At 34.5% G+C, this 12880-nt stretch overlaps 1 protein-coding gene across 1 annotated transcript in view; it reads left to right on the plus strand.

The window, feature by feature from the left end:
• LOC123523948 (diphosphoinositol polyphosphate phosphohydrolase 1-like) overlaps nucleotides 1-12503 on the plus strand; it is a 32803-nt gene extending 20300 nt beyond the window's left edge. Inside the window, exons 2-4 of the mRNA XM_045301744.2 lie at nucleotides 1440-1595; nucleotides 11190-11274; nucleotides 11988-12503. Of these exons, the coding sequence (XP_045157679.2) occupies nucleotides 1440-1595; nucleotides 11190-11274; nucleotides 11988-12106 (360 nt within the window). The 3' untranslated portion in view covers nucleotides 12107-12503. The remainder of the gene's footprint in view (nucleotides 1-1439; nucleotides 1596-11189; nucleotides 11275-11987) is intronic.
• Nucleotides 12504-12880: the final 377 nt, after the last annotated feature.

Here is a 12880-nt window from a genome sequence, read left to right on the forward strand (position 1 = left end):
TGTCTAAAATTCAAGGCATATATCAGCTTAAATTGAAATTTGCCACAGTTTTATAGAATAATGTAGTACATGTTTTATAATTATGCTGTTAAGTTTTCATTTAAACTTTGTTTTATTTCATCTTTCTTTCTATGATTTGGTCGTGTCTGAAATTTTTGTAAAAAATATGGACCTTCTTTAAGCATCAATGAAATGTAAATTACTGAACAATCTAATTGATGCTACAAAAATTGGTTAGAAATGTGATTTTACAGACTTTAGAGACAAAAGATGTGTCTTCTCTAATTAGCAAAAACTAAACTGCTGAAATTGTTTTTCACTGATAATTTTTTAATTGGGTTATTTTCTAGTAGACAATTTCCAAGTCATTTTAATGTCAAGGGAATGTAAACGAAAGTTAAAAAACTTGGTTAGAAATTTTGATGATTTGGAAGCTATTTTGAGAGGGCAGAATTTATTCAGGTAACATATTTACTTGATTGTTTGGCACAGAAAGGAAACTTGGCAAGGAAAATAATGGATTTGAACTTGATCATAAATGAAAAGAAAACTCATTTCATTCACTTCTGAGCCCACTTACTGAGAAATATTAGTATTAGTGGTCTTTGCAGAGGTGTGCCACTGACTAGCTACCTGGGCTGCTAGCTGACCAGATATCCCAGGGTACAGAAGTTCACACCTTGGCTGCTGACCAGATACCCCAGGGTACAGAAGTTCACACCTGGGCTGCCAACCAGATATCCCAGGGTACAGAAGTTCACACTTTGGCTGTTGACCAGATACCCCAGGGTACAGAAGTTCACACCTGGGCTGCTAGCTGACCAGATACCCCAGGGTACAGAAGTTCACACCTAGGCTGTGACCAGATACCCCAGGGTACAGAAGTTCACACCTGGGCTGCTGACCAGATACCACAGGGTAGAGTAGTTCAAACCTGGACTGCTGACCCTGATGACCAGCTACTCTGGGATTGGAGAAGTTCACACCTATGCTGATGATTCTGATGACCAGCTACCCTTGGGTAGAGAACCTCACACCTTGGCTGAATTGTCTCAACTGGCCAGCCACCACATGGTAGAGGAGTTCATGCATTAGCCAGCACACCCAGACTGTGTCTGAGTTAGGATGCCAGTCTCAAAAAGCCAGGGTCAAACATTATAAAAAAAAAGAAATTTTGAGACCAGGCTCAGAATGCAGCCTTACCATTGGTCAATTTCAAATTTATGCCCTGAAACAGTCAATCAAATGTTTTAGTTCTGAGACTGGTTTCATAACTTACTTATGGAAGTTTGGAACCCTGCTCCTGACCAAAACTAGAGAACAACTGATATCAATTTTGCATTGTAAGACAGATCTCCAAAATAAATTGTTTTTATAATCTTTAAAGATCTACTGTGATTGAAATTAGTGACAATCTAGAAATGTTTTATCTGTTTCAGATATTGTTGGTAAGCAGCAGCAAACATAAGGACAAATGGGTGGTGCCAGGTGGGGGGATTGAACCATTGGAGGAGCCAACTCTTGCAGCTGTCAGAGAAGCCTTGGAGGAGGCAGGTGCCAAAGGTCATCTTGGGAGGAAAATAGGAGACTTTGAGGTGAGGCACAGGTGTTTTAAGACAATAGAAAGAAGTTGAGTAGGGGAGATGAGAAGCAGATGAGTGGATATGCTACTGTTGGCTGAATATTTTAGAATTAGACATTTGAGAGAAACTGTGGTAGTTTGAAGTGAATGCAAATGGATGTGTGGCAGTTACATAGAAAAAAGAATACAGTTAACTTAATAAAAAGATTGAATTGCAGCTGAATGGAAGTAGAAGAGACAGGTTAAAAAGGCTGAGTGACTTCTGGTTACAAATGGTTGAATGGCAGTAGGAGGCCTGTAAAATGAATAAGCTGTCAAGGACTACAGTATATCAAAGATTTATTTAACCTTTAGCATGCTAGATAAATTGTCGTCTGCTGGAAATGTCGTCTGCTAAAATTGTAAAATTCATTCAATTTGCTCCAAAATTGGAAGAAATATTGTCAAAGTAGCAAACAGCTTGGAACCTGATCAGACGCCGATTTAATCGGCGTCTGATCTGGTTCCAAGCTGTTTGCAAAGGCTGTTAAATTCGCCTGCAGCAGGCTAAGGGTTAAAATATTAATGATTTATTGATACTATATTAACTTCAGTCAGTTGGTGTTTTGGTGAATGTAATTCTTGTCTGTATGAAACACAAGCAGACAGACTTGCACAAGAATGTGAGATTATGCTTTAATAATTTTCTAGTACACAATCATGTCAGAATGAGAAAAATAAGAATATACACCCAAGAATTTAATCAGCACTTCCATCCAGTGTATATGTAAATGTTGCATGTTTTGAACTGTTGCATGTACAAAAACGAACAACAAAATACATACATATATTATTGACAATGTTATAAAGGTTAATTATGTATGGTATATTGTGCAATGAACATAAATACCGGGTTATTACCCTATCCGTGTCTTAAAGGCCTAGATTCACTACTATATAAGTGCCCCCCCCCCCAAATCCAATATACAACTCCCATCTTATCTGCTGCTTATCAGCGGTTATGTAACAGTAACTGATTAGAGGGCAATTAGCACAGCAGGGACCCCTAGACCATGAAGATGTGTGCAGTGGAGTTGAAAGAAATTAATTTTTCTTCAGTGAATGTGGAATGATAATAATAATAATTATTATTTTGATATTATATAGATGATAATAACTATTACTTTAATGTTATAACAATAATAATAATAAAATTAATCATAATAATAATAATTATTATCATAATTATTATTATATTACATAATAATTATAGAATGATAAAAGATACAGTAACAATATTGAAAATAATAATGATAATAAAACACAAGTATAGTGAAAACTTCACGAGTTCTTTGTGCTGACAAAAACTTAAGATAAAATTATTGTGTTCCATCTATACTCAATTTTCATTTTCAGTTTGTTGCCAAAAGTGACTTTTTTCACACTTTGCTTTGTAACTTTGAAATGCACATACTGTTTTCAATTTTAGACAAATGTTATCTACAGTATTCTGCCAGTGAAAGTCACACTTTTCTGAAATATCACAATTCTCCAGACAGAATTTGAAAAAATAAAAACTTGCATATTTCTTTAAGAAAGTTCTCATTATTTTATTATTGTGAAAATAATTTTCTGATTATTTTATTGTGTTTTGTTCAACAATAGTTTTCTTTAGATCTACATAGAAATGCCAAATAAAACCTAGTATAACTTTAAATGTTATTAATTATTCATTAATTTAAAATAAATTACATGGTTTCTCTTTCTCACTAATTGATACACTTGAAAGGTAGACTGACTCTCCAATAAACAATGACCCTTGTTTATTGGAACCATACTGTGATGGTCATTAGACCCCAACTGTGCTGGTGAAGACAGAAATCCCTTGGCCCACTGCCAAAATCTAGGCCTTTAATGGATACAGTCCATAAAATAAACAAACGTGTTTGTAAACATGGACGGACCCAAACGGAAGGGGAAGAAGCATTTTTAGCTCATCTGATTTTTTTTAAAAATATGATGAGTTATTGTCATCATTAAATTATTTGATCGGCGTCGGCGTTGCCTGGTTAAGTTTTATGTTTAGGTCAGCTTTTCTCCCAAACTATCAAAGCTATTGCTTTGAAACTTGCAACACTTGTTCACCATCATAAGCTGACCCTGTACATCAAGAAACATTACTCCATCCTGCTTTTTGCAAGAATTATTGCCCCTTTTGGACTTAGAAAATATCAGTTTTCTTGGTTAAGTTTTATGTTTAGGTCAGCTTTTCGCCTAAACTATCAAAGCTATTGCTTTAAAACTTGCAACACTTGTTCACCATCATAAGCTGACCCTGTACAGCAAGAAACATAACTTCATCCTGCTTTTTGCAAGATTTATGGCCCCTTTTGGACTTAGAAAATATCAGATTTCTTTATTAAGTTTTATGTTTTCTCTTAAACTATCAAAGCTATTGCTTTGAAACTTGCAACACTTGTTCACCATCATAAGCTGACACTGTACATCAAGAAACATAACTCCATCCTGCTTTTTGCAATAATTATTGCCCCTTTTGGACTTAGAAAATCAGTTTTCTTGGTTGAGTATTATGTTTAAGTCAGCTTTTCTCATAAACTATCAAAGCTATAGGAGAGATCGCCGTGACGTCACGCGTTAACATCTGTTTATCTGTTGGTTGGCAAAACAAATGATTTTAACACCGTTTGCGTATTGAATCAGAATTTTTAATTTTTAATAACTTTTTTGCTCATTTATGGATTTTCAAAATTCAAAAAGATTTGAAATACTAACAATCTTCATATTTTTGTATCCAAATATCTTTTTTCAATGAATAACCATTTTAAATGACATATAATTTTAAAAGCGGCGTAGTGATTTTCACAACCTTTAGAAAAACAGTGTAAGTTAAGCGTTCATAATTAATCCATTTTATTTCGAAATAACAATTAAAAGTAATCAATAAATTGCTTGTTTTATAACTTTTCCATTGATCAAAAAATTATTTATGTAATTTGTGTTTTAAGAAAGTTTAGACCGTTAGAAAAACATCACTGTTTACAAAAACATAAACAGTCGGCTTCTGCCCACCCGATCACTGTCTTATCAGTTCTAAAAATAGAATTTGTATACAAACACGATCTCTCCTATTGCTTTAAAACTTGCAAAGGTTTTTCATCATCATAAGCAGACGCTGTACATCAAGAAACATAACTCTATATTGCTTTTTGCAAGAATGATGGCCCTTTTTAGACTTAGAAAATCATGGGTAGGACAATATTTCTATTATACAAAAAAATCAGATGAGCGTCAGCACCCGCAAGGCCGTGCTCTTGTATAGAAATATTCCGATGGCAAAATACAATACATATCCATAGCCCTGAACAACCTATAAACCGGGCAAGTCTATTTTATAAGTACATCAACATGGCTGACCCATTTAAACGAGCTGTACATGCTATAATAGCTTTACTGTCAATCAACATACGAGCTGCGCCATGAGAAAACCAACATAGTGATTTGCGACCTGCATGGATCCAGACCAGCCTGTGCTTCCGCGCAGTCTAGTCAGGATCCATGCTGTTCGCTTACGGTTTCTCTAATTGCAAGAGGCTTTGAAAGCGAACAGCATGGATCCTGACTAGACTGCGTGGATGCGCAGGCTGGTCTGGATCCATGGGACTGCGCAGGCTGGTCTGGATCCATGCTGGTCGCAAACACACTATGCTGGTTTTCTCATGGCGCAGCTCATATAATGCTTTTGTATCATGATGCCACAGAAAGACAGTAATTGATGTAGCTGTTTCCTTGTAATCATATATATGTTTTAAGGCCAAATCTTTGTAAAGACAAACCCACAATCTCTATTCAGTGAATTTGTTTCACAAAATAACAGAATGTTTTACAAGTTTATCTATTATTTAAAAACATTTTGACCTAAAGGTATTGTATATGTCAAAAGAGGCAACGACAAAAAGAGGCAACAGTAATTATCACGGAGAGCTGTATGTATTTTAGCAAATTACGATTTTTAACATGTACAAGCCATTGTTTGCATATCAAATTTTGTACTTTGAGAAAATTTCTCAGAGACTCACTTGATTCAATACATTGGCAAAATTTATATTGATAAAACAAGGAATTTCATAAGAAAATCTCACCTGGTTGAAGTTATTCAGTGAATATTTAAGTATCAGAGGTCATTATGGCACACCAAAGATTTCAGTCTTGGGGTAGATGATTGTTACATTGCTTTTGACATAAATAGATTTAATTGGAAAAGCTGGAACATTTCATATTAAAACTGTCAGATAGTCCTGGAATGTAAGTTGATTTATAATCAATATGCCTGTGTAGAAGATTTATCTAATCTGCTTGAACTTTTAAAGTTAATGCGGTGACATAAAAAATGACTTTCAGGGGAAAACTGGAGTTCATCAAAGTCACTTTAATTTATGATTATATACCAGATATTTTAATGCATTCACATTTTACTGTGTAGCTTCGTTAAATGATACAGTTACTGTAATACATATAGGTGAATTCTTTTTATATTTCTTCACTTATGCACACAGTGTGATGTCTGACATAATCAGCACTTTCATTCCGTGTGCATGTGTAATATATGAACTAATGCATGTACAAAAACAGTATACATGTCAGGGGTTTTTTTTCAGCTGTTTTTATGGCCGTTATTCGGCTATATTCCCAATGCTAAAAAGTATCTTTTTTTCTCAAAATGAGTGCAAAAAATTCCCAATCTACATTCTGAAAAACAATTCATCAAAATTGCATAAAAATTGACCAAATTATGGACAATTTTGTAATGGAAGTATGTTAAAGATGTTTTAAAATGTGAAACAAGTGTATGAGAAAGTGCGTAAACACATCCTTACTTTATCCTATAGGACTAAATATTTCCCAATTTGGAACATTTACGCATCAAAATTCCCAATTTTGAGGGTATAGGCTATGTTCCCAAATTAGCTAGAAAAAACCCTGCATGTTGAAAATGTAATAAAAAAGGTTAAGTGTACATGGTATATTATCCATTAAACCAAATACCAGGTATTTATGTATTGATAGATACATGTTCAGAAAGGCTTTACTGTCAATCAGCATGCATTTTCTGAATCATCATATGATAGAAAGCTTGATATTCCTGAAAACAACTGTTGTTGCTGTTTCCTTCTAATCAATATATGTTTTAATGCCAAATCTTTGAAAAGACAAACCCCACAATTTATCTCTATTCAATGAATTTGTAATATAAAATAACAGAGAATGTTTTACAAAGTTATCTGTCATTTCAAAACATACTGACTTATTGTATGTCATAATGACAAGGAACAGCAGTAATTTTCACAGAGAGCTATAATTATGTGTTTTAAGGTATTGGGATTTTTCACTTTTATAAGCCATTGTTCTATCACATTTAATGTAAATTATACAGTAAAAGAATATAGAATATTAGAATCGAAATAATTTATAGCAAAACCATGTTTTAACACTATATTTATACACTCTGGCAGTTCTGTGTCATACGAAATAATTCACTCGGGCTACGCCCTCATGAAATTATATTGCGTTCGACATATACCTACCGTCATATATGAATAGTGTTAAAACACTGTTTTGCTATAAGAAAAATTCTCATTAATGTATCAGAGCTCATTATGGCACATGAATGTTTTCAGAATGTTGGGGTAAATGATTGTTATATATCTTCTAAGATAAATAGATTTAGGTGAAAACATTGGAACATTTAATATTAAAACTGTCAGATAGTCTGGAATGTAAGTTGATTTATAATCAAGTTGCCTGTGTAGAAGATTTATCTAATCTACTTAACATTTAGGGTTAATAGGGTGACATAATAAACGACTTTCTCAGGCGAAAACACACTGATCATTTATACCAGATACTTTATGCATTTACTATTACTAGCTGGCTTCAATAAATTATATAGATACAGTTTTACATATATACGTATGTTAATATTGCTGTATTATATCTGTTAATAGGGCATTCTTCACTTATGCACATAGTGTGATGTCTGACATAAGGAAAATTGTGTTGATGCTAAAAATAATTAATTTGTATATTGTTTTTATATAATTATTATTTATGGAATGCTATTCAGTATGGTAGATGTTGGTTTATATGATGTAAACAGTGTTTTGGTAATGTTTTAATTAGACTGGCTCCCATCCCTATGTTTGTTCTGTCATATTACTCATATATAAATTTTCTTCGTTTACAGTGGAAGTAACTCCAGCAGGTTGTTTCTGTATTAACATTTTTTATTGCCCCTGGCTCCGACCATAGGTTAGAGGCTTAAGATTTACTTATAAAAGGTTTGCAGTATTTAAAAAAAAAATTAACCATGTCGCCAGGGAGCCAGTCTATGTTTTAATATAAACTTTGTCATCTCATTGACAAAACTTATGCAAAAACAAATTTATTCATTACAAGTGTTGAATATATCTTAAAACGTATTTCATGTAGAGTCATGAAACCATGTACAGTGGCAGGAAAGGGTTTACCAGTGTCCTATGGACACACATCTAGTTCTTATTATTATACACCCGTCTCAGAAAGAGCAGGGCATATTATGTGAATGCCTGTGGCGGCGGGCGGTGAGTGGTCGGTGTCCAAAAACATGTCTGCTCTCTAAGTCAAACAGTTTTCATCCGATCTTCACCAAACTTACAGACAATGTTTGTGGGCATAATATTTTGGCCAAATTCGATAACCAGCCAAATTTTTTGATTATAGCCCTTGAATTACTTTAAATCTGGAAATTCAGCATTTTCTGCCCTCTAAGTTGAACAGTTTCATCCGATCTTCACCAGACTTGGTGACAATGTTCATGGGCATAATATCTCGGCCAAGTTCGATAACCAGCCAAATCGCCCAAGGCAGTCTTGGATTATGGCACTTGAATTACTCTAAATCTTTTTATGATACGTAACTTAATTATGATTTAAACGGGGCCGGCGTACAGTTGTGTGACAGTTGGTACTCTGTCTTCAACTTATTAAAGGTTTTAATTGACAAAACCCTCTTGTAATATTTTTTTTATTAATAGTCTGATTATATTATTATTATAGTATATAATCATATGATGGGATTTTTATAAAAAATTTCTGAGATCGAATGGCCTTTATTGGCAGTTTGTAGTAGAAAAAAACAGATATGGCAATAAATGTACTAAATAAATAAAGAATAGTATTTACTGCCAAAAATCTTGAAAATTCTGTGGTAGGGCAATAATTTGAATATTATGACCCAGCATAATGATTTGAAAAAATAACAACAAGGATTAATGGCAAAAGGTTTTGAAAAACCACGTTTCATGAACACAGGCCTCTTCAAAAGCAAACCATATGTAGGAGTGTATTAGATATGACTCTTTTGTATATGCGTTTTACATGAATACAACATACATAGGACAAAGCAAAACATAGGGAACAAACAAATGCACATTGGAACACCATTTTGAAAAAAACCACTTTTGGAAAACAGTCAGTGGCGAAAACATCACTTAGAAAAATTTTAACCATTTATTGTTCAGTTGTAACTACACCATGTCCAAGCCATTGTGACAGGACAGTTATCTCTGCCAGGAGAATCCCTAACATTATGCAATGGTAACAGAAGACTTGTTATGTAAAACACAAAAAATGTTCCTGTAATATAAAAGGCCGCTGAAGCCTAAAACCAAGTGCATTGAACTTACTACCTTCACAAGAAGATGGGGCATCTCTGCATCCTGTAGTAGGTGATGGTTGCACTGTAGAACACTAAATATTTTAAAGAAGTTTTCACTTTTATTTGTAGGAAAAATTTTTTTATGTAAAACATATTAGCTTATGTTAAAGATAATTATGCATTATTTATGTGTAAAAGATTTCAAGCATACTACATTCTTGAAAATATTGTGGCTTAATCTTTCTGAGTTGTTATATGAATAATTGATGAAAAATTTTCTGCAGATGTCTGAGAAATTCTGTCATTGTTCCGTGCAGAATATTGGTTTGAATTGGGACATTTCAGTACTTCCAGTTCAAATGCAGACTTATTGAGGCCACATTTGCTGAAAAATTAGACATCAGTTCCGAAATATTCAGCCATATTTGATGAAATACTCAGACAAGCTCAAACCTCAATTCAGAAATATTCAGCAAATATCTAGAAATATGTGATTCAACTGGCATATATATATATAGCTAGTTCAGAACAAAATCAGACTGGCTGAAAACTATCTGCATTGTTTAATTCTAAAGGAGGGAGTAAATGGTGAAAGGGTGGCAAATGTACTATATTTGGGAACCTAAGAAACAATAATGTGAGATATAAGTTACAAATATTTAATGTGTGTATGGGGATACGTGGTTGGGAGAGAGAGGGTATTGAGTTCAATTGATGGGTGGAAGGTGTGGGGTAGAAGTGCGGGTAAATGGATACGAGTACAGAGAAATATTATGAGTTATAAGTGAAATTGAGAAGTATGCTTAAAGCTTTAAACAACAGTATCTGACCCCATGACCTTGACCTTTGAGGTAACTGGCCCTAAACCTAAAGATGTTTACTAAGTTCAGGCCTTGTTTATTGTTTCATGATTATTGGGACAGTAGTTAAGAAGATATAGTGAACTTGAGAAAATTGCCATAAAATGCAATGGTGATGCCAATGTCAATAGCAACTCAGTGTTTGGAATTAATTGGCCATGTGTATCTTCAAATAGTGTGCTAAAATGTATGTCAGAGTAATCTCGTTGTTTTGGGGACAATCCATATTTTATGTGTTAATGATGCATTACAATGCAGGGACCGCCGCGGAGCCTAGTGGTAGAGCGTCCGTTTTGGAGTACGGGAGTCGTGGATTCAATCCACCCGGCCGCGTATACCAAAGACGTAAAAAATGGTACTAGTATAGCTTTCTCGTTGGCGCTCACAGCACATTAAGAGGATAGTTGATAGGACGGGTAATCCCAGTGTCGTTATAATGTGACTGGGTGGGGTTATATGCAAAGTGTCTCCGGCGTGATATTTCAGTGAGGACAGGCACTATAAAGTTGGGCATGTGGGCTCACTGCTACAAGTCAGAACCGTGTTATATGACTGAAAAAATTGTTGAAAAAGACGTTAAACCCGAACACACACGATTACAATGGGCGAGTCGTGGGGTTCGATCCCCGGACGCCGAGTCATACCAAAGACGTTAAAATGGTACTAGTAGACTTCTCGCTTGGCGTCCGCATTAAGGCTAGTTGCCTTGCTAGGGACTGGTCAGCCAGGTGTTCAGTATAATGGACTGGGTGGTGGGTATCATGCACGTGTCTATGGTGTGATATTCCAGGGAGGCCGACTATAAAGTTGGGCATGTGCTCACGCTACAAGTAGACCACCGTCGTTTATCTGACTGAACAATGTTGAAAAAGAAGTTAAACCCGAACACACACACACACACTATGAATTTGCAAAGAAAATCAGAACTTAATGGGAAAAAAACAGTGTTGCATGTTAATTTTTAAAAACTTCAAAAAATATCATGGAAATAATAAAATTATGTTCTATAATGTTACATTTGTTCTATAATATTGAACTTATTTGCAATTTTGCAGAACAAAGAAAAGAAGCACAGGACCAGTTTATATGCATTTACAGTGACAGATCTGTTAGATGAATGGGAAGATGGACAAATCATGGGTAAGGTCCTTCAAACTTTTAAATGACTTGTCCTTTAACTTCCAGATTCCTTGATTTTTTAAACAAAAACAAAAAGCCTTCTGTATTCAGGCTATTGTTTTACAGGTGTTTCCATGCATTTTTAGACTCCTAGACTGTGTTATATAAAAATTGTTCAAGAAAAAGTGCCTCTGTGCTATCAAGTAAATAGATGAATATCACTGTTTCATATTCAGTCTAATTAAACTATGTCTAAAAACATTTTTTTGTGAAAAAAATGTGATTTTCTATGTAAGGGAGATAATTGTGAATTACTATGTATAGATTTGTTACGTGTCTTTCAGAGAAAGAGAGGCTGTTAGGGGTGTGGTAACTAGTCCATTGATAGAAGCTTTTAAATTGATAGTAATTAAGAGGGGTAGCAAGACTTAGTGTAAATCAAGGGTGAGAAGGCAAATATTCTCTGTCAAAAACAATAGATCTGAAGGGCTTGGTCTGCCACTTCTGTGCAGTGAGAAGTGTCAGTTTCTTGATGAGAACATGTAATGTTGATATAGATGCTAGGAATACTGGATAGGTTAACCACCCCCTGTTACATAGCTCAAATACTGTTAAAAAAACAGCATTAAAACCCTTGTGAAAAATTTGGATATCAAATAACTACACAAATCTAGTTGTTTACTTGAAACTGTAAAGATAAAGTAGAGCTAATCACATATTTTCTGTTGTACCAGGGCGACAGAGACAGTGGTTTAGTATAATCGAGGCGAAGGATCATCTGGCACATAAACCAGTACAAGTTACCTACCTTGACGTGCTCCCTAAAGATCTCAACGGTGTTGTCAAACGGTGAAAGATGATGGTGAGGCTTCCACAGGGGGCTGTATCTTCATTTGAGGACCTAGAAAGGATCTCTATGTTCATTTATTACCGCAAAGTTGCCACTGCACAGAATATTTTGTGATGAATTTTGTGACAATGATCTTATGAAATCCTTCTGTATCATAGTAATGAGAGAGCTGTCATAAGTTTGAAAGAATTTTTTTTTTACATTCGTACTAGTTTATTAGGCGAAGCACCATTGTTTTACAGTATGTTTTTGAAAATTTCAACTGACATAAAAAAGATACATTTAAATTATGCATAATTACGATATTTTTGGTTCATATTATCATTACAAATTGTTGTAACTTTTCAGAAAACTATGACAAATCCTTTACTGACTATAAGAAAAAGGAAATATAGGCTAATACATAGTAATAGAACAGATGACTGCTATTAAGGTTTTCAGTATAAGAAACTTTTTAGTATGATGAATGTCAGAAAAAAGAAATAAGATTGGATTTAAAATGAAATATTTTATTGCTGATCATAGCCTTTGTTTGCAAGCCTATTTTGAAAATGAATGCCTTGTGTTCACAATACTGTGGACAGAAATTTCAAACTTTATATTCTGAATAAGTCTTATGTTGTTGTCACAGCACTTGTTTTTGTTTATTTTAACACTGTTTATATCATTTGTCGGGATCCGGACATTGCCCCCCAGACATTTGACCCCCCCATAAAAAAAGTGGACTGTGGACATTTGCCCCAGTGAAATGGTAGATAGGACATTTGACCCCCAGTG

Source organism: Mercenaria mercenaria, chromosome 3 (assembly GCF_021730395.1).
Source record: "Mercenaria mercenaria strain notata chromosome 3, MADL_Memer_1, whole genome shotgun sequence".
NCBI lineage: Eukaryota > Metazoa > Mollusca > Bivalvia > Venerida > Veneridae > Mercenaria > Mercenaria mercenaria.